The sequence below is a fragment of the Ceratotherium simum genome, chromosome 1 (genome assembly GCF_057802395.1).
Source record: "Ceratotherium simum simum isolate JZ-2026a chromosome 1, ASM5780239v1, whole genome shotgun sequence".
NCBI lineage: Eukaryota > Metazoa > Chordata > Mammalia > Perissodactyla > Rhinocerotidae > Ceratotherium > Ceratotherium simum.
Window position 1 is genome coordinate 103966824 of NC_141900.1, and position 24470 is coordinate 103991293.

General features: G+C 48.1%; 2 protein-coding genes across 2 annotated transcripts; one reads left to right on the plus strand and one right to left on the minus strand.

The window, feature by feature from the left end:
* Nucleotides 1-4514: 4514 nt before the first annotated feature.
* Nucleotides 4515-12576, minus strand: TMEM176B (transmembrane protein 176B). Its single transcript, XM_004430623.3, has 8 exons — nt 12513-12576; nt 12103-12166; nt 9101-9312; nt 7247-7357; nt 6833-6889; nt 6362-6592; nt 5307-5426; nt 4515-4919 (listed from the first exon to the last, which is right to left on the minus strand). The coding sequence occupies exons 3-8, from the start codon at nt 9302-9304 to the stop codon at nt 4827-4829; spliced, it is 816 nt and encodes a 271-aa protein (XP_004430680.1). The 5' UTR covers nt 9305-9312; nt 12103-12166; nt 12513-12576; the 3' UTR covers nt 4515-4826.
* A 94-nt stretch (nt 12577-12670) lies between these two features.
* TMEM176A (transmembrane protein 176A) lies at nt 12671-17524 on the plus strand. The gene is made up of 7 exons (XM_014787639.2): nt 12671-12758; nt 13544-13729; nt 14326-14433; nt 15808-15864; nt 16036-16254; nt 16785-16895; nt 17265-17524. Exons 2-7 carry the CDS (start codon nt 13547-13549, stop codon nt 17304-17306), a joined length of 720 nt encoding a protein of 239 aa, XP_014643125.1. The 5' UTR covers nt 12671-12758; nt 13544-13546; the 3' UTR covers nt 17307-17524.
* The last annotated feature ends 6946 nt before the right edge of the window (nt 17525-24470 follow it).

Sequence of the window (24470 nt, forward strand, 5' to 3'; positions counted from 1 at the left end):
GAAGCACTCAAGTTTTGGTGTTTCCTTCCAAAACTATCTTAGGCATATATAAATAAATATGCATCTAATTACATATATATGCATGTGTGTATTTTCATACACTGCAAACAATATATGCCATCTGTTCTGCTGCACATATGTTTTGTAACCCAAATTCGCTGACAAGGGAGTGGTAAATCTGGAGAATGGTGATAGCACAGTGTGGAGTCGCGTTGGTGCACGTGTGATCTTTCCCCAGAACTATGGTGTTTATCCCACCGTGTAACAGCAACCGAGCAAGCACACCTGGCTTCACTCCCAGAAACAGCACCCAGCTCAGGACGCTTTGAGTGCAGCACTCCAGGATCTGAGACCTAGAGATTCCTGGGCAACCAATTTAAATGCCAGTTACCATATCCCAGTCTTTCAGCCTATGAATTAAAACTCTTTCAACTGCAAGTGGCTTAAGCAAAAGATTATTTTTTGGTCACATACTGAAATGGTCAAGAGTGCACCTGGCTTCAGGCACTGCTGAATGCAGAGCTCAAGCTGTATCATCGGGAGTGGTTTTCCCATCTGTCAGCTCTGACTTCCACAGCCGTCTTCATTCTCAAGCTCCTGGGGTGGGCTGCGGCAGCTCCAGGAGGGCCGCTCACGGGGGCAATATGGCTGCTACAGCTCCAGCTTCAGGTCCTTCCAGGTTCAAGTTCAGCGTGAAAAGCAAGAGCCTTTTCTGGTAGCCCTAAGATTTATTCTCATGTGACCAGCTTGGGCCATGTGCTCACTATTAAGAAGAAATGGAGAGCTTTTTACTTAATAAAAACATATGCAAATCTAAACAAACATTGAGTACATGAAGAAATTAAAATAATCTGTGTGGTTAAAATAAATCAAGATAGACCTAAAATTCCAGACAAGAATATCATATAACAAGGAGCATTCTGAAGGCACTGTATTTCCAGATAGAGGATAAGGATTACCATTAGAATTTGTTTAGTTAAGTGCACATGTTTAAAAAAAAAGATTTCAAGGAATCCATTAAAAAAATAGAAATCCGCCTGAATGAGGAGTGGGGTGGGGGTGGGGGTGTGAAGAGGGGAAGAGGGAGAAATAAACTAAACCGGTGAATGCTGAAGTTCATAGCAGCACCTAGTGGTGAAAAGGAACCCTTATAACGTCTCCTTCCTACTTCAGAAGGAATTTTTTAAACAAAGTTGACGGTTTTTCCTAAAACTTAATTGCAAATTGTTGAAAGCACTTCTTTGGATCTGCAGCTCCAGGGCATTCTTTGTGGAGTTGGGGGCAATGGGGCCTTATTCCATCCACTGAAACATCTCTGAAGAGAGACTGGGCCTTGCAGACGCAAGAAAGAGTAGATGAATATTCTCCCCCCAGGAAAGCCCTCCCCTTCCCCCCATTTCACAGTTCTCTCCTTTGGCTATACAGAGCTTCCTCCACCCACCTCCAGTTAACCCATCGTAAGTTGAAAATACAGAAAGTCCAAAATGCATCTCCTACACCTAACCTCCCAAGCACCGAGCATCATAGCTTAGCCCAGCCTACCTTAAACGTGCTCACAACGCTTACATTAGCCTACAGTTGAGCAAAATCATCTCACACAACGCCTATTTTATAATAAAGTGTTGAATGACATGTAATTGACTGAATACCGTGCTGAAAGTGAAAACAGAACGGTTGCGTGGGTCCAGCATGGTTGTGAGTGCAGCGGGTGTTCACCCTCGTGATCCGGGGCTGACTGGGGGCTGCGGCTGCTGCTCTGCCCAGCATCACGAGAGGATCGGAGCGCATATCGCTAGCCCAGGAAACGAGCAAAATTCAAAATTCGAAGTACGGTTTCTACTGACTGTGTATCGCTTTCCAACCATCATAAGTCGGAAAATCTTAAGGCAAACCATCGTAAGTCAGGAAGTCTGTACTTTTCCATGAAGTTTCTCCGATTGATCCAGGCAGCCAACGGAGCGGACGGTGGGCGGGGGGGGGGGGGGGGGGGGGGGGAATTCCCAGGTGCCTCTCAGATTGAGCAAGGAGAATAACCACCACCCACACCACGTCAGCAAAGGCCACGGACATCAGCCGGATCTCGGCCGAGACGAGAAATCCCCGACTCCCATCCCCTCCGCTGCCTCCTGCAGCAGGCACCAAGGAAGCCCTGCCCTTCGTCCCTCTTCCCTGTCCCAACCGGAGTGGGAGCGGGGAGCCGCAGGAAAGGAATGGCGGAGGAGCCCCACACCCAGACCACACCCCTTTCCCGCCCCTCCCAGTCCAAGCAGCCTCTCAGCCCCGGGACGGGGGGTCCAAGCTCTGATGACGGCAGTTTCGGAAATGAATAGGACTGGGTCTTGAACACCAAACCTGAGACCTTTTTAACGATCAAGTTGTGGAATCTGGAATCTGGTCCTGATGTTAAAGGACCCAGTATCCAATGGGGAGTTGACAAAACACAGTTAAGAGCAGTGATTAGAAAAGAAAAATAGAACCATTTCCTGTTTATACTCTGTATGGTTTTAAATCCTTCAATAAATATATTACATATAAATAGGTTTGGGATGATTTGCCTGACCCCATGTTAGGGCCATTAAGTCCTTTCATTGTATATAGACAGCTTCGCCACCAAGACTGAGTTGTGCAAACAGACAAACAGCTGTCGGGTTTTCTAAGTAAACAAAAGCCAGGGGAGAGAAGTGTGACATCCGATTTCCTACAGAAAAGGAAAACAAAGATTCAGAAACTTCCAAGGTCATTCACAGGGTGAGAAGAGGGTTGCTGGGGAGGCTAGGGGGGTCAGATAGAGTGCAGGCCACCTTGCCTCAGAAACTTAGACACTTCAGGGGAAAAAAAAGAAGTTGCCAGACTCTGACAGTAAGAGACCATTTCATGCAACAACCACAAAAAAAAAACCCACGTTGACATTTATTCGCCAGAATGAGAAATGAAAAGAATTTCTATCTGATCTGGCCATAAAAGGATTGGTTGAGAAACACAGAAGCATGGAAATTAATAGCATCTTAAGCTAAGGAGGAAAGTAAAGATGCCTTCTCTTACCAACATCTTGGGTTTGTGTTTCTTATCACTAAAATTCCTTTTTAAAACTCTAAGGTTAGCAAGTTCATAAAAAGAATTAAAACAAAGAGATTAAATTCAAGGGACCTTGCTGAACATCTGAATTCTCCCCGGCAAGCCGCCTGGATGTGATTACATAAACCCATGCTTCTCAGAGCATGCTGAGCTCGTGAAGCCCCTGCAGATCCTGTGAAAGTGTGAATCTGATTCAGCAGGTCTGGGCTAGGGCAGAGCATCTGCAGCTCTCGAAAGCTCCCCGTGTTGCCCAGGCTGCAGGCCAGCGAATCGAGGGGCAGATTCACACCTGCAGCAGCAACAACATAGGCTCCTGTCAACCACCCAGTAGAACCAGCCATCCCTCCACCCCCTACACCAGAGGACAGCAAACTTCTTCTGTAAAAGGGCTAGTAGTAAATATTTTAGGCCTTGTGGGCCATTCAGTCTCTGTTGAGACTACTCAACTTTGCCCTTGTACCGTAGACAATGTGTGAACAAATGAGCATGGCTGTGTTTCAATAAACTTTATTTACAAACATAGGTGGCAGATGGGATTTGACCCTCAGGCCGTAATCTGCCAACCCCTGTCCAACACCTCCGTTTACTGCCCAATACTCTGAACATATTTCTGCCTTGTCTCTGTCACCTTTTATTACACAAGCTTATTTACAAACCTCTATCTCAGGACTAGACGGGTGAGGAGCCCTGGAGAGAGAGATGAAGGCCCTCCACGCGTGGGGCCAGGCCTCACTCACTGCAGCACCTCTGCACTGCTCGGCTCAGCCCCTGAGGCAGTATTGTGCAGTGGGTAAAGGTGGGGCTCTGAGCCAGTCAGCTTCGTTTGACCAGTTCCTCTCCTGTGGGTCTGCTAAGTAACAAAACCTACCTCACAGAGATTTCATCATGAAGATGCAAGGCTGCTCACTACGGTGGAATTAGAAAAAAGCCAGAATCACTCTCACTTCTTAATTCTACAGACCATAACCTGTTTTCTTACCCTCTAGAAATGCTTACATCTATACATTTATATTATATATTTATATATGTATGAAGAAAATGCAAAAAGTAAAAAACAAATTGAGCATATCATTTACAACGATAGTGAAGAATAACAGATGTGTGTGTGTGTGTGTGTGTGTGTTTAGAGAGAGAGAAAACCAACACTAATTACTACAAAAAAGAAAGAAAGAAGGGAGGGAGGGAGGGAGAAATCTTGTTCCACACTTCACATAGTTCTGTAAATACAAGTCAAGGTTGTAGATGCCTAAAGACAGTCTTAGTAGACTGTCTCTAAAAGGTTCTAAGCATATGAGAGTTTTTTTCACTTTACATTGAACGGAAGGAAATCATAACAAGGAGTTTTGCCACTTGGGATATAGAGCAGAACATAATTAAATTTAGTCTTATTGGGACCTTGTTTCCATGTGATAAATCAGCTCTCGTCTGATCCCATCCACACCAACACAAAGATGGGCCTTTCACAGCACGCCATGTGTAAAAACAAAGGGAGACTACATCCTTTCTGTGCAAAATTATTTTCCTGGTTGTTTCTGTTTAATTAGCATTGAGGAAAGATGTGACAATACCTGTTCCTTGAACTGAGGACACTGGAGTGGGAACAATGAGTGAGGGTGGTAGGGAGAAGAGGAGGTACTGGACAGTGGCCAAAGGAGAGGCAAGTGTGAGGGACAGGGCAGTGAGGGGCCCTGAGGAGCACCCTGGGCTACTCTGCAGGGACATGCAGCGGTCCAGGCAGGGTCTTGGGCAGCTCACAGGATGACGGCAGCCGTGGTCTTCTCCTTGGAGGGGGAGGGAGGCACTGAATTCTCCTCCAGGAGCTTCTTCTCTGACACTTCCTCATCCTGAAAAAACAGGGAGAAATCGATTCTTTGGGGGAAAAGGATGGGGCAGAGTTAGCTTCATAGAACTTGAAATCAGGAAAAGGAAAGAAGGGGAAGGAAAAGGTGACAGCAGAAGGGGAGCTAGACAAAGATCTAGGACAGAAAGGAGGGGAAAGTGGGGAAATGAGAGTAAAGGAGAGCGAGGAGAGGCAGAGGGTGGAAGTTAATTCAGGACGCAGTGATGGGGTCACATTCCCCAGACAGCAAAAGGAAGAGCCGAGCCCTGGCAAGTGGCTGAGATCAAGCGTGACTCTGCTAAGCAGCGTGCCTGGCCCCACTGCTCCTCCCTGTTCCCAGAACCTCACCAACCATTCCCACTCTTTACCCAGTGCCCCCCTGACAGCTCACCAGGGGCCGGGAGCTCTGGCCACAAAAGCTTCGAAGACCCATGCCCAGGGAAGCCAAGGATACAACGACCTGCAGGACACAGACAGCCAGGAGCAGAGCACGAATTCCCAGGAACAAGTTCTGGAGAAAAAGGAAGAAAAACGATATAGTCAGGAGTCCACTCCTCTGATTCTGCTCTTACTACCACCTTACCAACCCAACCAGGTATCAGACTCTGTCCAACTAACTACTTCCAAGCAGATTGCAGTTTCCAACTCTTTGGGCAGCCACAGCTTCCACCCCATCTGCTCTTCTGGAATGTGACCTTACACCGCCTGTGAAGAGGTGGGGTCTATTTCTCCACCCCCTAGAATCTGGAAGGGCCTGTGACTGCTTTGACCAATAAAATACAGCAGAAGTGACACTATGCCAATTACCGGGGTAGCCCTTAACTGGCCTGACAGCTTCCATTTCCTACCTCTTGGAATGCTTACAGTGCGATGCTCCCTGTTGGAACCTAATTGCTGTGCTATGAGAAGCCCAAGCCACATGGTGAAGCCATCGTAGGCCCTCTGACTGATAGCCCCAGCTAAGCTCCCAGCCATGGAGTGTGCCATCTTGGATGTCCAGCCCAGCTGAGGCCTCAGATGACTTCACCCCCCATTGACATCTGAACTGCATGAGAAGACCCAAGTGAGAACTGCCCATCTGAGCCCAGTCAATCCACAGAATGTGAGAAATAATAACAAATTGTAGTTTTAAGCCACTACACTTCGGGGTGGTGTGTTATGCAGCAATAGGTAACTAGAACACCCACACACCAGGAAAGACAGACGGTGGCCCACAATATCCTCTCTTAAATGTCTCCTCTTTGCCCCTCATTCCCTTTGATTCAGGGAATCTTCACGTCATTAAGGTCTGAGAAATGTCTTCAGCCCAAGTTAAAACCTCCTGAACCAAAGACCTAGGATGAGGTCCAAGCGCAAAGAGCCTACATATCTGCCCTCCAGTGCCCCAATTCCTTGGGAACAAAAGGTTGTGATGAGTCCCTAGAAGACTGGACTCTCCATTCTCACCATCAGCATTCGCATGTAGACTCTGCAATTATCCTCACTCCAGCTGGAGCGGTAGCTTCTTTGCCGCATCCATGTGTACCCAGTGGTTGTGGAGGCAGGGACTGGGCTGTCACACACTGAGTCGATGTAGAAGAAGCCATCGCTTTGCCAGGTTAAGCTGTTCACACAGAGGACAACAGCAGAAACAGCCGTGGCAACACCAGCCAGGGTGAGCAGACCTGATACCCAGCCCTAAAAGAGAGATGTTCAGACTGCAGACTTCCTCTGTTGATGGCAGAGCCATAGGGTCCTGGCCTCAAACCTGTCCCCTCTTCTCCAGCTTCCTGACCCAGGAAAACCTCCCCCCGCTGCCAGGAAGGATCCCAGGATACTGGGAACCAAAGGGGAGAAGACAGAAAAATAGAGCAGAAAAACTGAGACAGAGGAGGGGGCAGAGGACAAGGTGAGGGACAGAGGATGCCCAAGACTCACTGAAAGTTTGCCCCGGTGCATCTCATGGACAATGGCCCCTGCTCCTGCTGTAATAGCCTGGGAAGAGAAGACACCAGAAAAGTCCTCCAATTTACTCTCCTAAAATCTCCATCACCCTTCCCCGAACAGTTCCCAGAAGAGCCAATTGGAAGCAGGATCCCAGGGCCAGGCAGAGGAACCTGGCATATGGACAGGACTCCATTACAACTGCCTCACTCTCCTAACCTTGCCTTAAAGAAGAAAATGGAGAGTGAAAGGGTTTTGCCCGCCCCCTAAGGCAGCTTCCTCATGGTAAAGGGCATTTGGACTCTGGGCCTTTGGTCTCTTCCCAAATCCCTGACCCAGATCCAAAGGACCTTTCTCCTTGCCCAACGACTTGCCTCCCACTGAGCTCACAGCCCCTTCCTTACTCACCACAGACCCTGCCCAGAAGGCGCAGCCTGAGGCACGCAGCTCAGTCCAGGGTCCAAAGTACAGAAATACTCCAAACACACAGCTTACAGCCCCCAACAATATCTGGGTCACCTGCAAGACAGGACCAGACCTTCCCACGAGCCCACAAGCCCCAAGAGCCACTGCCCAGCTCCCACTTAAGTGGCTTTCCTCTCCTTTTCCTCTGCCTTGACCTCTCTGCAGCTCTGATTCTGGAAGGTTCTGTTCCCTTAACATCCATGAAGCAGCATGTCCTATTCTCCCCTATCCCTCTGACATGCCAAGCTTTTATCCTTCACTACTTTTTCCTAAATACCACACTTTGTCATTCTGCCTGATGATTCTCACTTTTTTCTCCTCATTCTCCCTTGAGAATCCTAACATCCTATCCGGGATGGGCCAAAAAGACTCCCCTCCAAGAAAGGAGTGTGGTTAGCTGCCACTGTAGGTCAGCTCCTTCAAGGACCGTCTCATCTTTCAAGCCAAGGGCACACCCTTTGGGGATGGCTGCCCAGCCAATGGTTAAGCGAGGCAGTGTACAAGGGCCATTTCCACCCAACATAGAGCTCCTGTAAGGGAAGTCTTTGCTCTGCAGCTCCCCACGGGGCTGACAGAGACCTTGTCTGGCCTGCATCATGGTCTGAGGTCTCCCCCTGCCCAACCCTGCTCCCTCCCTTTCGTTTCATAGATGTTACATCCCAATAGACGTTTTGCACACCTAACTCGGACACAGCATCTGCTTCCTGGAGAATCCAGCTATCACAGCCTCTTGGACATCACCACCTGCATGTCCTGCTAGCATCTCAGATTCATCACATCCACTTTCCACCCGCCACTGACACCCCCAATGTCTGCCTTTCCTGACTTCCAGGGCTCCAATCTCCTGGTCACCCACACTCCAAAACTTACCACGTTCTTGGACTCCTCTCCTCCCTTGTACCCCAAGCCCATTCTCTCCCAAGTCATGGAGTCCCTATCCACAAAGGATTTGGACTCCTCTCTTTCCTCCTCATTTCTGCTCTGACCACGCAGGAACAGACCCTCTATACTTCTTACCTGGACAGCTTCTAGCTGTGAGGCAGCCTAAATCCCAGGTTCCTACTCATAATCCATCCACAGCCTTCCTGCTATCGCAGCTGATTCAGGACAGACTCCTCACCTCGTCACTCAAGGCTCTCGGCAATATAGCCCTGGTCTCCATTCAGTCTAATCAGCCATGAGTCCCATTTTCTTTACTCTGATGGAACTTGCCCTGTGCTTTCTGGCTTCTTTGCCCTTGCACCTGCCATTCTCTTAACCTAGAATTCCTTTTCTTCCATCTTCCACCTCTATGTCTAAACCCACTCCGTCTCTACTAAAAGTCTGGCTCAGACCAACTCCTGCAGGATGCTGTCCTGCCTCCCAAGGGCATCACCTGATCTACCTTTAATTCTAGGCATTTGTGTAGTTGCCTGATCCCTTCTGATGGATGCTGAGCACCTTTAGGTTGTAGCCTAGTGATTCTTCCCACAGTTCTTCCTGAGGTGCCTAGCCTACTGCCTTGCCTCTGCAGGCCCTCAGTCCACGTGGGTTCCACTAAACTGAATTAACAGGGATTCTTTCACCTATCCCCCACCTCTGGCTGAGACTGCCCCCCTGCACCAAAGAAGTCCATCATCCCTTTCCATCCAATCTTCTGTGGGGAAACTTCCAAAACCTTTTCCCAAACAAGATGGGATATAAATAGTGAATTCTCATTGGGATTCAACCCATTTTCCCTGTTTGCATCCTACTGAGGAAGAAGAGGGTCCTCCTCTGTGGCACCTCCCTAACTCACCTCTCCAGCCCCTCTCTTACCCCTAGGGCCAACTGCCCATAGCTTATCCTGGCCTTGGAAGGGCCACTGTCCCCAGGGCGGAAAAGGAGCTCCTTCAGGGAACCTCCAGCTTTTAGCAGTTGTGCCAAAGCTGATTCCTGATGGATGTGGATGTTGATGTGGGTGGGCTGGGACGGCGCAGAGGCCACATCGACTCCATTCACAGTCACCATGTTTTGGGTCATCCTGCCTGCTGGGGAGAAGACGTACAGAACTGAGGTCTGGGAACGAGGTGAGGCAGAAAGGAATACGTTGCTTGAGTGAAAGGAGAGAAAACAATCTCCTTGTCAAGATCTAAAGGGCCTTCCAGTGCAGGCATCAATGCCACAGTGACCTTAATCTGGGGTGCAAAGCCGAATCACCTCCAGAGTCTTTCACCACATATATTCTTGGACCTTTCCCCAAAATGATCTGATAAAGTTTGTCTGGGTCTCAGGTTGGACAAAGAAAGGAATGTGAATTATTTCAGTGACTTAGTCTGTGTATTACACATAATACTTTCATATGGTTAAAAAATTCAAAAGATACAAAAGGGTATACCTTTAAAGCTCTCTCTCCCGGCTTTCTCTCCCAGCCATCTAGTTGCCCTCCAGACGGAAAATAACATTATCATTTTCTTACATATCCTACAATGATATTTCTCCTCTGGTTTTCCCACAAATGGCAGGATACTACACACACTGTTCTGCACAATGATTTGTTCATGGAACCATGTTTAAAAATAATCCTGCATCAGTCCATAAGATGCTTCCTCTCTCATTTGTACAGCCACTGAGCATGCCATTGTATGACTGCATCAGAATTTTTTTAAGCAGTCCCCTATGGATAGACATCTACTTTTTTCTTACAAACTGTGTGGAATTGGCAGGTGAATGGGAATGCGCATGTGTATTTTAATAGATACTGCCCTCATGGAGCTACCTCCAAGCAATTCACAGTCAGGAGGAAGGTCAAATGTCCACTGCCCCTCCCCGTGGCCAGCAGAAGGTGTCAGCAAACCTTTTAACCTCTTTCAGATGTACATCAGGAAAATTACATTCCATTGTAGATTTTAATCAATTTTATGCAATAAAATGCTCCCTTTTTAGTGTACATCTCAACGAGTTTTGGCAAATTTGTACATTTGTGCAACCACAACAACAATCAAGATATAGAAGACCTCTATGTTGCAAAAAGCTCCCTAATGTCCCTTCCGGAGTAAATCTCCCAACCCCTGCCCCAGGCAACCACTGATCTGCTGTCTGTGACTATTCCAGGATAGTTTCAATTCTTAGTTCTGTTATTACGAGTGAGGTTGGCCATCTTTTCACATTTAAGGGCCATTTTCAGTTCTTCTTTTGTGTGCTCTCTGTTCATATCCTACGTCCTTCTTGTTTTACTTTGTTTCATTTCAGTCTTTACAGGAGTTCTCTGTGTATTTGAAAAATTACTATCTGTGACACATGAGTTCCAAATATTTCTTTACAATTTGTGATTTATTTTTTGACTTTGCTTGTATCTTATATAATCAAAGTCTTCAATCTTTTTTATGATTTCTGGGTTTTACATCATACTTAAAAAGGACTTTCCCATTTCAAGATTATAAAATAATTCTTCATGTTTTCTTCTAAGTGGTTTTATGCTTTTGGTTTTCACATTTGAATGTCGATCTGTCTGGAATTTATCTTGTAAATTGGAAGATATGAATCCAAGTTGGGTTGGGTTTTTTTTTTTTTCAGATGGTTAACTTCTGAAGGGCATGTTCTGTTTGTGGAATACATCCTCTTTCTCCCGCTGATTTGAAATGCTCCCCTGAGCAAAAACAAAATTCCCCTAGGAATTCAGGTCTATTCGAGTCTTTATATTCTGCCCATTGGTGGGTCTGATGAGTCATGCACCACAATTTTAATTATGAGTATACGTTTAATATTTAGTTAAGCTATTTCACGTTACTTTTTTCTTTCATGGCCATTTTTGCTAGGTTACTTCTCCATATGCACTTTAGAATCAACTTGGTTGATTCTAGCCTAGCTTCAGAAGAAATTCTCTATAGGTAACGCTAATGGGCATCCTACTTAATTACCGTCGTTTAAATCATAATATTATTAATGACAATTCTGATAACAACAGCAACAATAGCAATCCTGTAGTCTCCCCATCTGTATTCTATGTGCTTTTCAAAGTAGTTTCACTCCCTCACCTACCTGGCCTCCTTTGAGGTATAAATGTCGGGTGTTTGACAATTCTGCAGACACACAAGGAGGTTCAGACTTGTTCACAGACACACACAAGGAAGTCCAGCTCAGATTCCAACCAGATCATCCCTTGGGGCCCAGGAGTTGGCATCGTGTTGCGGCCCTGAATGTGCCTTGGCCTGCAGCTCGCTGTGAGCCCCGCAAGTACCACCACTTTCCCCACTCCACTCCAACCGCTGGATCAGCCTAGTCCCCTGCTCTTCCTCTGAACCAGGCCAGCCCCACGAAGGTTCCCCTCCCACACCACCCTGACTCCAGGCTGTGGCGCTCTTCCCTGCTGCCCTGGATGCTCTTCTCTGCCCAGCTCCTCCCAGTGCCCCTGGAGCAGAGGAGAGAGGACCAGGATCCTGCAATGACCTGGGCCCTCTGCCTTCCGGCTTCACTCCAAAGGACCTCTCACCACCAAACCACCGGAGCCTGAGCCTCAGCCACCACCACCACCACCACCACCCCCGCCCCAGAATAAAGGCGTGAGGCACTGGTGAGTGTGACGGAGAGCCAGGCTGACAGGGCCAGACACATGCCCCTCCTGCCTCCCCAGCCATTTTTCTAGGGTCACATCCTCTGTCTAGAACATCCCTCCCTCTCGAGCAAGGCCTATGGGAACCAGGAATGCGGGAGAATGGCACCTTCTGAGCCAGGATGGAGGCTCTGGGGACTTGTCTTGGGGACTCCTCAAGAGAGAAAGGGTCCTGCAGTCTCCGGGGAAGGGGCCACGGAGCTGTGAGGGCTGTGAGGGCCCTGCTTACCTGCTGTCCCCTGGGAGTGGCAGAGCAGAGCAGGGCTGGGAGGAGCTGGCCTGGATCTGAGGACCTGCTGGCGGGTGGGAGGGAGAAGAGCCGAAGGAAGGAGTGGAGGGATGAGGGCCTGACCTTCAGCATCACAACATCCGAGAAAATAGCTGAGGCAAAGGGGTCCCTCTGGGGGGGTTCGGACTTGAGCAGATAATCAGGCTGGCTGGAGAAGGCAGAGCACACACACACAGCCACACACACACTCGCACACTCGTACCTACTCAGACAACACACACATTGGGGCTCACACACAGCACAGGCAAATTGTTGTTCAGAAAGGCCTTGCCCAGGTCGGGGTGGTGGAGAGGACAGCCTCATAGGGTTTCCCAGGACTGGTCAGCTCCAACATCTCCCAGGCCACCCACCTGGCCCCCAAACTCTCCAGCACCAGAGCCTAGTGATCCTCCGGCAGCTGGAAAACCCCAGAGGGACCCCTTTGCCCAGCTGAGTTCTGGGAAATTTCGTGCTAAGTCCCACCAGTCCCGCCTCTGTCCTTCCCTTTCTGGCACTCCACCAACTTCCTCCTGCTTCTGCCGGGTCCTCACCTCCAGCTCAGATCCTCCCAGCCCTCCCTACTCACACACTCAGCCACGGATCCCTGAAGAGAGCAGGTGAGGCGGGCCCACAGCCCAGGTGGCCCTTTCCCAGAGACCCTTCTCACAGGGCCCCTCCCCAGGGGATTCACCATCCTGCCCCCTCACAGGCCTCTGCAGCCTCGACCCTCAGGACTTACTAGGGAGGGAGGGAGGGAGGGAGGCACCAACCACCATGTAGAAGATGTGACTAAGGAAGGTGGCAAGAACACAAGCCAAGTGCATCCCTGTTTGATGCCAAGTCAGTCTGGCCTTTGACCTCCCTCTCCAACCACAACTCGGTCCTTCATTGGGGGCGGGGGTCCTTCAACAGGCAGTGCGGGGCTGAGTGGCCATTGGCAGAGAGGGAGGTATTTAGAGGCTGAGGGGTGTCCCCAGGCCCAGCTGGGCAGCAGCTGCTACACTAGAAGCTCAGCAGGCAGCTGGGACTCGGGTTCTGTCGGGTGGCTTGAGGGCTCTGGAGGAGCAGAGACAAGGAGAAGAGCCAGGGTGTGGGCCGTGATCGCAGGAGCCGGCTGGGTGGAGAGGTGAGGAATACAGGGCACTGCTTGGTCCAGACCCCAAGGCTCTGGGAGGAGGACAAGAGGACAGAGCAGCTGTGGGGTGAAGAGGGAGGTTCCAGTGGGCACAGTGGTCGCCACAGCCCCAGCAGAGTCAGGCTGTCCTGACACCACACCCCTCGGGAGAGAGGGCCAGCAATGCTGCTCTGTGACCAGGGGCCTCCACTAGTTCTGAATTCCAGTGAAATCCATGAAACCCTTCTGCCAACTTTTCCTCTATGACTCTCCGTTCCTCCCTCCCAGACGATGTCCACAGGCATGAGGACGGTAGACCATGGTGAGGTGGCCCCTGGCGCCCCTCAGCCCACCCGCATCGACGTGCACATCCACCAGGAGTCAGCTTTGGCCAAGCTCCTGCTGAGTGGGTGCTCCCTGCTGCGGTCCCCCTCCCAGACCCTGGGCAGCAGGCGGCTGCTGGTGGCCTCCTGGGTGAGTAGGGCTGCCTGCCTTATGCGGCTCAGTGGGCACGAGGTTCCCTGGATCAGAAAAGGGAAGACCCATCCTCTTGTTGCACACACTCTCCACCAGCCTCTCTCCGAATAGGACACTGAGCTAGTTTTATCTTCTTACTAGAAATCAGGTTCTCCTGTGTTCTATTCTGGCTTTTTTCCTCACTGACTGGCCTTTTCAATAAAAGCTCTAGTAGGTAGCATGAGTACTAGTAGGCTGTGAGCTGAAGGGGTGCGAAGGACCGACTGATCATTTAAAGTCCTAGCTGGTGGAACCCTGAGTCCATCCTCTCCACACCAGCATAGGCTGGCTTGCCTCCTCTCCTCCCCTCCCCTCTTCCCTCTTCTCCATCCCTCCCCTCCCCTTCACTCCCCTTGCCTCCCCTCCATCCTCTCCTCCCTCCTTTCCTCTCCTTCCCTCTTTCTTTCTCTCTCCTCTCTCTTTCTCTTTCATGGGTTTTAACTCTTAATACTTGAAGTGGCAGGTCCTCAAAGCTACCCCAAGACTTGGAGGCAGAGTGTTGCTCCTGAGCCCAGGAAGCTGGGAGTCAAGTTCCTAAGTTCTTCGTCTTTCAGGTGGTGCAGATCGTGCTGGGGGTGTTCAGTGGGGTCCTGGGAGGATTCCTCTACTTCTTCTACTCCCCACCGTGTAACTTGGGAGCTGCCATCTGGACAGGGGTTGTGGTGAGTGAGGCCGGAGTGTGGTTGACGGGCCCGGGAGGGGCAGATGGATCTGCTGTCAGAGGTGACAGGCCATCGCCATCAGCACCATCACCATCCACACGGTACAATCGAAAAGGCCCTGAGTTATCATGGCCAATTCCCTGCTTCTACAGAAGAGAAAATAGCCAAGGGAAGTGGTGGTATGTCCAAAGCCACCCGGCCAGCTCTCCTGGCTCCCTGCCCAGGCCTTCTCCCACCAGGCTGGCCACCTCCCCCACCTTCAACAGCAAGTATCAACTCAGGCTCTAGGACCCAGCTCATCTCCAGATGCTTGCGCTGAGATGGGGGAGGCAGACTGTGCTGGAGAGTGTATACTCTACAAGGAAGGGTCACCTGCGGTTCGTTTCCCACTGCCCTCTGCAGTCCTGCAAACAGTGGGAGTCCAGTGGGTATCACTGAACGACAGCGGTTCATATCAACACATGGGGTGTGCAATCTGCAATAAGAGCTGGGTGGGCAGGTCATGGTAGGATTGAGCAGTCCTTTAGCACACCCACACTCAGAATAACAGCGACACACACATATTTATTGAGAGAGGGGCCAAAAGTAATCATCCTCAACCACCCAACGGCAAACCACGGATTACTTACAGAATTACCAACAGGATTCGTATCAGTCCATCCACCAGGACATACCCGACTTCCTATTCTGTAAGCCCAGCTGAGTGGGCTGCTGAGCACTGTGGGGACAGGTGCCTAGATCTGAGGCAGCTCAGAGACCCATCCTATAGGGAGAGCTTCTCCAGCAACCTAGGACTTCCACCCCACCATCCTGGAACTTTCATTAAGCACCTGGTGTTGCTTAAAAAGAGGTTTTGGAGAAGGGAAGGAGAGCTCACACCTGGCCTGACCATGAGCACTTTTCGATGTTGCTAAAACAGAAGGTCCTACAGCCTCAGGAGTTTGGTCCAGGCCTCAACACCTTCACCATTACCTTACTACAGACAGCAAAGCTTAGCTCAGAGGGCCGGCTCCGTGGCTTAGCGGTTAAGTGCGCGCGCTCTGATGCTGGCGGCCCGGATTCGGATCCCGGGAGCGCCCCGAGGCACCACTTCTCCGTCCAACGCGAGGCCGAGTCCCACATACAGCAACTAGAAGGATGTGAACCTATGACGTACAACTATCTACTGGGGCTTTGGGGGAGAAAAAACTGAATAAATAAAATCTTTAAAAAAAAAAAAAAAAAAGCTTAGCTCAGAACCTTGGGTCCACATAGCACATTCTGGGGAAGGGCCGGCAGGTGGTCGTTCTCTCTACAACAGTTACAGAGGGAAACAGAAGCCAGAGGGGCTGCCCGTCCTGTGCTAACCCTGCTCCGGCTTCAATCTCTCCCCAGGCTGTGCTGGCTGGAGCCGTTGCCTTCATTTATGAGAAACAGGGTGGCTTCTACTGGGTGAGTTCAGGGAAGGGCAGGGGTTGACACTAGGCCCAGAAGCTGGAGGCCACCCCAAGCCTTTTGCCCCATCACACGCCAGCTCCACTGGGCCTCACCGTCTTTTCCCAGGGCTGGGCTCCAGGAGAGACTGAATCACCAAGGTCTCTCTCTGCCTCCTCTCCTCATCAGGCCCAGCTGAGGACACTGCTCGCCCTGGCAGCTTTCTCCACGGCCACTGCTGCTGTCGTCCTTGGGGCTGATAATTTCTATGAGTATCGCTTTCATTTTAGAGACTATATCTGTGATATCTCTCCCTCGGGAAGCTGGCCCACCATGCCCCCCCACACTCCGAGTCCAGAAGAAGTCAGAAGGCTGCACCTGTGCCTCTCTTACTTGAACATGCTAAAGGTGGGTGGGGAAGGGGAAGGGGTGGCAGCAGGCGGTGGGCAGGGAGGGCCCAGATGGTGGACAAGAGAAAGGCTGTCCATCAAAAATAGTGTCTATTCTGCCCCAACTTGACTGCTGTCACCACAGATGTGGCATTGAACAAAACAGACTAGTGGGAAATACAAACAGCGAAATAATAATAAATGAGCCAACACTGCAAGTGTGCGAAGTGCTGCAAAGGCGTTAAATGCGAGTTCTCCCTTGATCCTCTTGAGTCTTGGGGTTGTCGGGAATCAGATCACAGCCCAAGCCCGTCACTGTTCCGATGAGGACGCTGAGGCCTGATGAGAGGGGCTCCTGGCTGCTCTCTGCACACTAGACCCACCGACCGCACTGCCCCCTGCCCGGCCCCAACACAGGGCTCCTTCCTCAGCCCCCTCCAGAAGCCACAGACTTGGGGATGAAGGGTAAAGATGGACACTGTTGGGGATGAGCGTAGGGACAGAGCACAGATGGCAACAGTCACTCTGGTGTTGCTCCTCTGTCCCCAGGCCCTGTTCATAAGCGTTCGGGCCACACTGTTGGGTGTCTGGGTTCTGCTACTTCTGGCATCTCTGGCCCCCCTGTGTCTGTACTGCTGGAGAAGACTCCGACCTAAGGAGGTGTGTCCCTAACATATGTGTCTGTATGCTTGGGGTGGCAGGGCTGTCTGGAGGAGACGGGAATGGAGAGTGGATGGTTTGGGGAGGAGAAAAGGGCCCATTACAGTGAGTACCAAGAGGCATCGTGCCTGTCTTTCTACTCCAGTGGTGGCCCGGCCCAGAGAGCACCTATCCCTGACCAGGTGGCCCCAGGCCAAAGACCCCAGGAGCCAGGGAAGTCCATATCCATGGTGGGACCTTGGGGCTCTTTGCATCAGGTGCCATGAGGCCGATGTTGGATCTGGTTGGCTCCAGAACTAAGCTGCCCTAGAGGAGAGATTTTGGGCTTTCTCTCCCCATCGGGCTGTCTCGCCCCTCCTCCTCCCTTAGAAAAGAGACCAGAAGAAACTGCTGGGAGTGAGCGAGATCTAGCCATGCCTCTCCCGAGGACTCAGGTCTGGAGCTCCTTCTGGACCGGGCGTCCCTGCATCTGACTCCTGGAAGGAGAACCCGACTGGAGAAAAGCCCCAGTTATCCTTCTCCCCCAGTCATGGCCGTGGCCACTGCCCCGCCCCACCAACCGTCATAGCGGCTCCCACCATTTCTTGCTCACCTTCACCCACCTGACCCGCTTCATGTGCCCTCCTGAGCAGTGATGATAATAAATTCTCATGTCGGTGCTTCCAGCTTCTTGCTTAGTTATTCCAGGGAATTTCTCTTGGCTGAGGGAGGCAGTGGAGAACGAGCCAATAGCAAACCTACAAAGCTCTTCCCACTCCCAGCCTCCCATCTAGGACTAGAGTCGCTAGCCCTGAAAATAGACTCTCTTTGAGGTTGGTCCTGGGACTGTAGGCCCAAATGCCAGGGTACGAAGGCTGAAGGGAGCTGAGACTCTGAGCCACACCCCTACAATTACGATTTAAGAGGGTGAATGCTTGGCAATGTGAGAATTGGATTTTTTATTTTGACTGTTTGGAAATATTAAAAAGATAGATAACATAACACCAAGATGCAATCATTTTGGAAATCACTTTTTTAAAGGAAGAATATCCAACACTATGATGAAATAAAACCCTGAATAATTGTCCCATGAAAAAGACATCTAAAACTGCAGGATAAAATATGAGTCAGATATTTTTGTATTCATGGCTAACCTGAATAGGCCATAATAGAAGTAGGAGCACGAATTCAGAGAGCTGAGTCTTCAAACCAGTATCTGCCTGTTTCAGAGTCTCACAACCACCCACACGTCCAGTGCTCCACTAGAAGGACCCACAGGATCTAGCATATAGTTGTACTCATGGCTAAGTTTTATTATGGCAAAAGGATACACAGCCATATCAACAAGGGAAAAAGATGTATCAGGTGGACTCTGGAGGAATCCAGGCACAGGCTTCCTACATCCTCCCACTGGTGAGGGGCCACACAGTAACATGTATGCAGTGTTTCTGCCCAGGAAAGCCCGTTTAAGACTCAGAGCCCAGGGCTTTTATTGGGGGCTGGACACATAGACACTCTCTCCGCCTGCACAACCACTGCAATTCAAGATTCCCAGAAGAAAAGCAGATGTCCATCTGAAACCACACTGTTTGTACAAACAGTCAGGCAAGCTGATACAGTGGAATTCAGTGCTCCAGGCACACAAAACAACCTTATCAGCACAGGAACACTCCAAAAGCCAAAGTCCAAGAAGACAACCAAGGGCCAGCCCTGCAAGCAGGGCCCTGTAGGGGGCAGCCCTCTATGTTACCTCTTCCCTGCACACTGCCTTAAGGGCATCTGCCAAACTCTCGTAACCCAAAACTGTACTTAATAACTGTGCTGAAGACAGTCAACAAGTCCTAGAGCCACTAATAAATTGGGGAGTCAAAGTGAAGAACCCTGTATAAATCTGTAATTTCAGCGAGCAATTGGAAAAGCAATCCACCCCAGCTACGGATATGACAAGCAAACTCTTGGAGAAAGGAGGGAAAGAAGACTCATGAACACAAGCTGACTGCAGCACAGACTTGTGGATTGAATTCCCACTGCTTAGGTGATCCAGAAACCTGGAGAAAAGAAAGTCCTCAAGACGGTAGGGACCCCAGACACCTGTCAGAAACAGAGGCAAATTCTGGAGAAATTCACCTTCACCTCAGGCCTCAAATAATTCCTACAGGCACTGTTTCACAGTAAAAAACAAACAAACAAACAAACAAACAAACAAACTTGAAATTCAGTGTAAACTACAAATATCAAATCAGGAGCACAAATCCTTCAGTTATTACCATTTTTAGATATAGGATATAAAATTAGCATGTTTAACATATTTAAAGAAATAAAAAAGAGAATTAAAGTATTGGCAAAAATAAGAGATTATCAAAAAATGATCAGATAGATTTTTTAAAATCCCAAAGAGAACGTCTAGAAATGAAAATTATAGTAATCAGAATTAAAACTCCAGTAAACAGGGACCAGCCCAGTAGCGTAGTGGTTAAGTTCACACACTCCACTTTGGTGGCCCGGGTTTGGCAGGTTCAGATCTGAAGTAGGGACAGATGCACCACTGCTCAGGCCATGCTGTGGCGGCATCCCATATAAAGTAGAGGAAGACAGGCACAGATGTTAGCCCAGGGCCAGTCTTCCTCAGCAAAAAGAGGAGGATTGGCAACGGATGTTAGCTCAGGGCTGATCTTCCTCACCAAAAAAAAAAAAAAAAACTCCAGTAAACAGACTAGACACAGCTGCAGAGAGAAGTAATAAACTAGAAGATAGGTCTCAAGAAATTACCTGGAATGTAGCTCAGACGGAAAAAAGAGATGGAAAATAAAGAGAGATTTAAGAGACATTTAGATCTGACATATGTCTAGGCAAAATTCCAAGAGGAAGAAATAGAGAGAATGAGAGAAAAGAAATATTCAGACATAATGGCTGAGAAATTTTCTGGATTAATAAAACACAAGAATTCTCAGAGACAGACAAATACAAATTAAAATAAAGAAATCCTCATCTAAACACATCACAGTAAAATTTCAGGAAACAAAGAGATTGTCTTAGAATCAGGCAGTAACTACAAAGAAATGGCAATATTATATCACTCCCCTCCTGGCAAGGAATGGTTAGTTAAAGAGTTATAAGATCTTTGCATTGTTTGAAAAGAAGTAAAGATGTTGATTAAGTTTAGCCTCTGTCAGCTTATTCACCTATGTATTCATTCAACTAACACCTAAATATTTAAATTTGTGTTTTAGTAAAAGTTAAACAGTAATTACTAAAAGAATAGAAATAATCATAAAACTTTAAATATCAATTGGAGAAAACTGTAGAATGAGAAAAAATTCAATCAATGCAAAATAAGAACAGAGAGGAAATAAAAAGAAACATTTTAAAAAGTGAGACAGGGGCCAGCCTGTTGGTGTAGTGGTTAGGTTCACACACTCCGCTTCAGTGGCTGGGCTTCGCAGGTTTGGATCCCAGGCATGGACCTACACACTGCTTATCAAGCCATGCTGTGGTAGGCATCCCACATATAATATAGAGGAAGATGGGCATGGATGTTAGCTCAGGGCAAGTCTTCCTCAGCAAAAAGAGGAGGATTGGCAATGGATGTTAGCTCAGGGCTAATCTTCCTCACCAAAAAAAGAGTGAAACAGGGCCAGCCAGGTGCCTAGGAGTTAAGTTGGATGCACTCCACTTCAGTGGCCTGGGTTGGTTCCCAGGCACAGACACACACCACTTATCTGTCAGTGGCCATGCTGTGCTGGTGGCTCACATACAAAAAAGAGAGGAAGACTGGCAGCAGATCTTAGCTCAGGGCGAATCGTCCTCCAAAAAAAAAAAAACAAAAGTGAGACAAATAGAAAGCCAAAAAATAGAAGATGACTATAAATCAAGTTATATGAGTAATTGTAATAAATACAAATGGACAAAATAGTCCACTTAAAATACAAAGATAGGGGATGGCCCAGTGGCACAAGTGGTTAAGTGCACACACTACGCTGCAGCGGCCTGGGGTTCGCCGGTTCAGACCCCGGGCACGCACCAACGCACTGCTTGTCAAGCCATGCTGTGGTGGTGTCCCATATAAAGTGGAGGAAGATGGGCATGGATGTTAGCCCAGGGCCAGTCTTCCTCAGCAAAAAGAGGAGGATTGGCAGATGTTAGCTCAGGGCCGATCTTCCTCACAAAAAAAATAAATAAAATAAATAAATAAAATACAAAGATAGAATGTATTTTTATACAATTCATCCATATGCTATTGACAAGAAACATGTCTAAAACAAGGATACAGAAAGACTGACAGTAAGGGGATGGAAAAAAAAGATATAATAATTAAATTGGTACAGCTCTATTAAAATCAGACTTTACAGCAAAGAGCATTCCCAGACATAAAGAGGCCACTTGTGGTCAACCTAGCAGTCATTCTCTTCTTCCTTCTCCCATTTTCTTCATTCCCTCCTGGAATCAGGATCCCACACCTCCAGCTGAAGGAGCCATCTTGTGGCAAAGAGGGTAATAGCCACTGGCTGGAGATGGTGCAAGAGGAAGACCCAAGGAACCTGGGCCTCCAATAGCACAATGGAGTGTGCCAAACCAGTCCTGGGCTGCTTCCTTTGAATAACTTTATATGAGAAAAATTAACTCCTTGCTGATTTTCAGAAAAGAAAAAAAAAATTTTAAAGAAACCATTTACAATAACAACAAAACTATAAGTTACCTAAGAATAAATCTAGATATTCCAGACATTAATAAAATCATAGAAGATTATTGAAAAATATTTACAAATACCTAAATAAATGGAAATATGTACACTATGTCCATAGAAGGGAGGACTCAGTTTTGTAAAGATGGCGTCTCCCTCCAAATTGATGCATAAATCCAATGCCATGTCAATCAAAATCTCAACAGAGTTTTCTTAGTTTTTGACTAGTGAATATTCAAAATGACACAGATCAAAAGACCAAGAACAGCAAGACAATTTCGCTGTCCCCTGAAACTCAGATAAGGAGTTGGACAAGGTAAGCATTCAGACCCAATGGTGCCCTCGTTGGCAGAGCTGTACCAGAGACAACATGGCGAGTGAAGCAGGAACGGTGCTCTGAAAAAGTTCTGAGCTTGCAGTCAGAAGACCTGTGCACAAATCTCAGCACTGCCACTTACTAGCTCCTCAACGTTGGGTCAGCTACAAATATTTCCTGAGTGACAATCTTTTCACTTGTAAAATGTGGACAATTATATCTAAAACCCATGGCTAGTGTGAGGATAGAATGATAAATACAAATATAACAGTGTCTAAAAATTGGACAGCTCAGAGTACAAATTAGTCAAACAAATGTGGATTACTGATGACAGAATTTGGGAGAACAGAAAGTACTCACCAATCGCCAAATCCCCTCTCCTCCTTCCTTCAAAGGAAGTAAAACAGAGTCTCTGAATGGGAGACTCTGTTCAAACTTCAAGAATGGCATTCGAGAAACTGGAGCTGTGTAAATCATCAGTGGGACTGAACTGTGCAGACAGAGTAGAAGGTATGGTTTTCCATGCATAGGGATAGCAATGGGGTGCCCTTCAGCAGAGATGAGTATTGTTCCCCAATTTTCATTCTTCCTTTATTTCTTTGTAAAGATCCCCTGGATATTAACTGGGCATATAACTTCTCAGAATGTAGAGTAGATTTCCCAACCTCCTTTGCAGCAAAGTATGATCAAGTGACTTAATTCTAGACAATGCTATTGAAGAGGAAGTATTGTGTGCATCTCCTGGGCAGCACTCTTCAAGAGGGAGGTTGTGTCCTTGCCCAGTATGCTCTCCTTTATGATGTTTGAAATGTAGGTGGAACAGCAAGCCATCTTGGACCATGAGGTGATTTGGGAATGGAGTACAATAGGACAGAAAAAGTGTGACCACTCGCATAACACACTACTCCTGGGTGCCCGCCTAGATGGTGGTGTGAGAAAGAAACTTGGGTTATTTTACATATTCTGTTACTTACAGCCAGACATTATTCTAATTAATACATTTTACCTCAAAAAGAACGAGGGCTAAGCCTATCCAGTCGGCACATTGTGGATAAAATCCGTCATTGAAAGAATGAATATCTCCCAGAGCAGAAGCTGGAAAACACAATGTGATTATAGCTAATTAAAAGCTGTTTATATATCTTTAAAGAAGAAGCATTGTTTGGGGCAACATGGATAAAATGAGAGTCAGAAGAGAAAAACTGGGGTGTGATCAACCAGCGTTAGGCCAAAAAGAGAGACGCCCAGCTTCTTAATTTACTTGAATTGTCTGAACCCTGTGCGTGTCCCCTCCCTATCCTACCACCTGGATACACTGAGGACATTCCTATCACCCTCCACAGAAGTGCTCTGATTTGGTCTATTCTAGTTCGGCGAGTGGGAGGTCAGCCATGGTGACCCACTGACCGTATGCCTTCTGGCCCACAGTGCAGCCCTGCCAGCTGCCTCAAATGTGGTGAGTGCCATGTTTTCCTAGACTTGCTCACGACTCTGCACTGACGTCCCCCAGAAGGGTTCCTATAACTCGCAGGAAAGCAGAATCCAGACCGTGATCTTCACTTGGGAATGTCAGTCTTGACCTGACACATCTAGCTTTGTACTTGCTCCTCAGTCCTTCAAAATCAAAGACCATATTACTTGCATCTACATATCTCCAAACTAAAAAGAAAAGCAGGGAAATGAATAACATGAAAGTCAGGATAGCAGCTTCCTCCGAGCAGGAGTGAATGGGGACGGGTACAGAGAACTGCATAGAGGTCTATACTAGCGGTCATTTTTTCTTCTTAACTTAGACAGTGGACACATTATTTATTATTAAAACTGTACATATACATTTTGTACCTTCTTCCGTATGAATGATATAATCACGATAAAAAATACACATTAGGACTCGCTATGCTTGAGTTAACTTCAAAGTTATAAAAACAGTGACTGATGCAAAAGTCATTAATTATATCAGTTAATATAAAGCTAATCAGCAATAATCAAATGGACCTTTTTTTTCTTCAGGATGCCCAACCCAGAAAAGGATCGAAAGCCTGAAAGTCCAATAGGAGACAGCTGCCTACTCAGGGGTCAGGGGTCCAGAGTGATGGTGGGCGTGATAGTCAGAGTAGGCTAATCATGGTCTCCAAAAAACTATTCTGTCAGGATCCAGGCAGAAAACAGATGGTACACTCAAAGTGGGTCATTTGAGAAGTGTTTGATAGAGGGACTATTTACAGAGATGCCAGCAAAGTATAGGAAACTATAAGTGACAGTGCCATACCAGGGCTGGTAACCAAGGTGGGTCAGGGAGGGTGTCATTACCCCTAGGCCCAAAAGATGAGGAAAGAGAGCAATTACTGTATTTAGCCCAAGTCAGAGAAAGCCGATGGAGATGGTGCTTGATTTGAGCTCTCACCTTCCCAGAGAAACACAGCCAGCCTGAGAGGACTTTGTAGTGAGGGATCCTAGGGAATAAAAACCCTACTACCCGCCTCTGATCCCTTGCTGATGTTCCCCATTGACCATGCCCAACAAGAAGTCAGAGGTCACAAGAGCCCAATGATGTGACCCATACAAGACACTCCTGTGGGGCACAGAGAAGGCTAGAGAA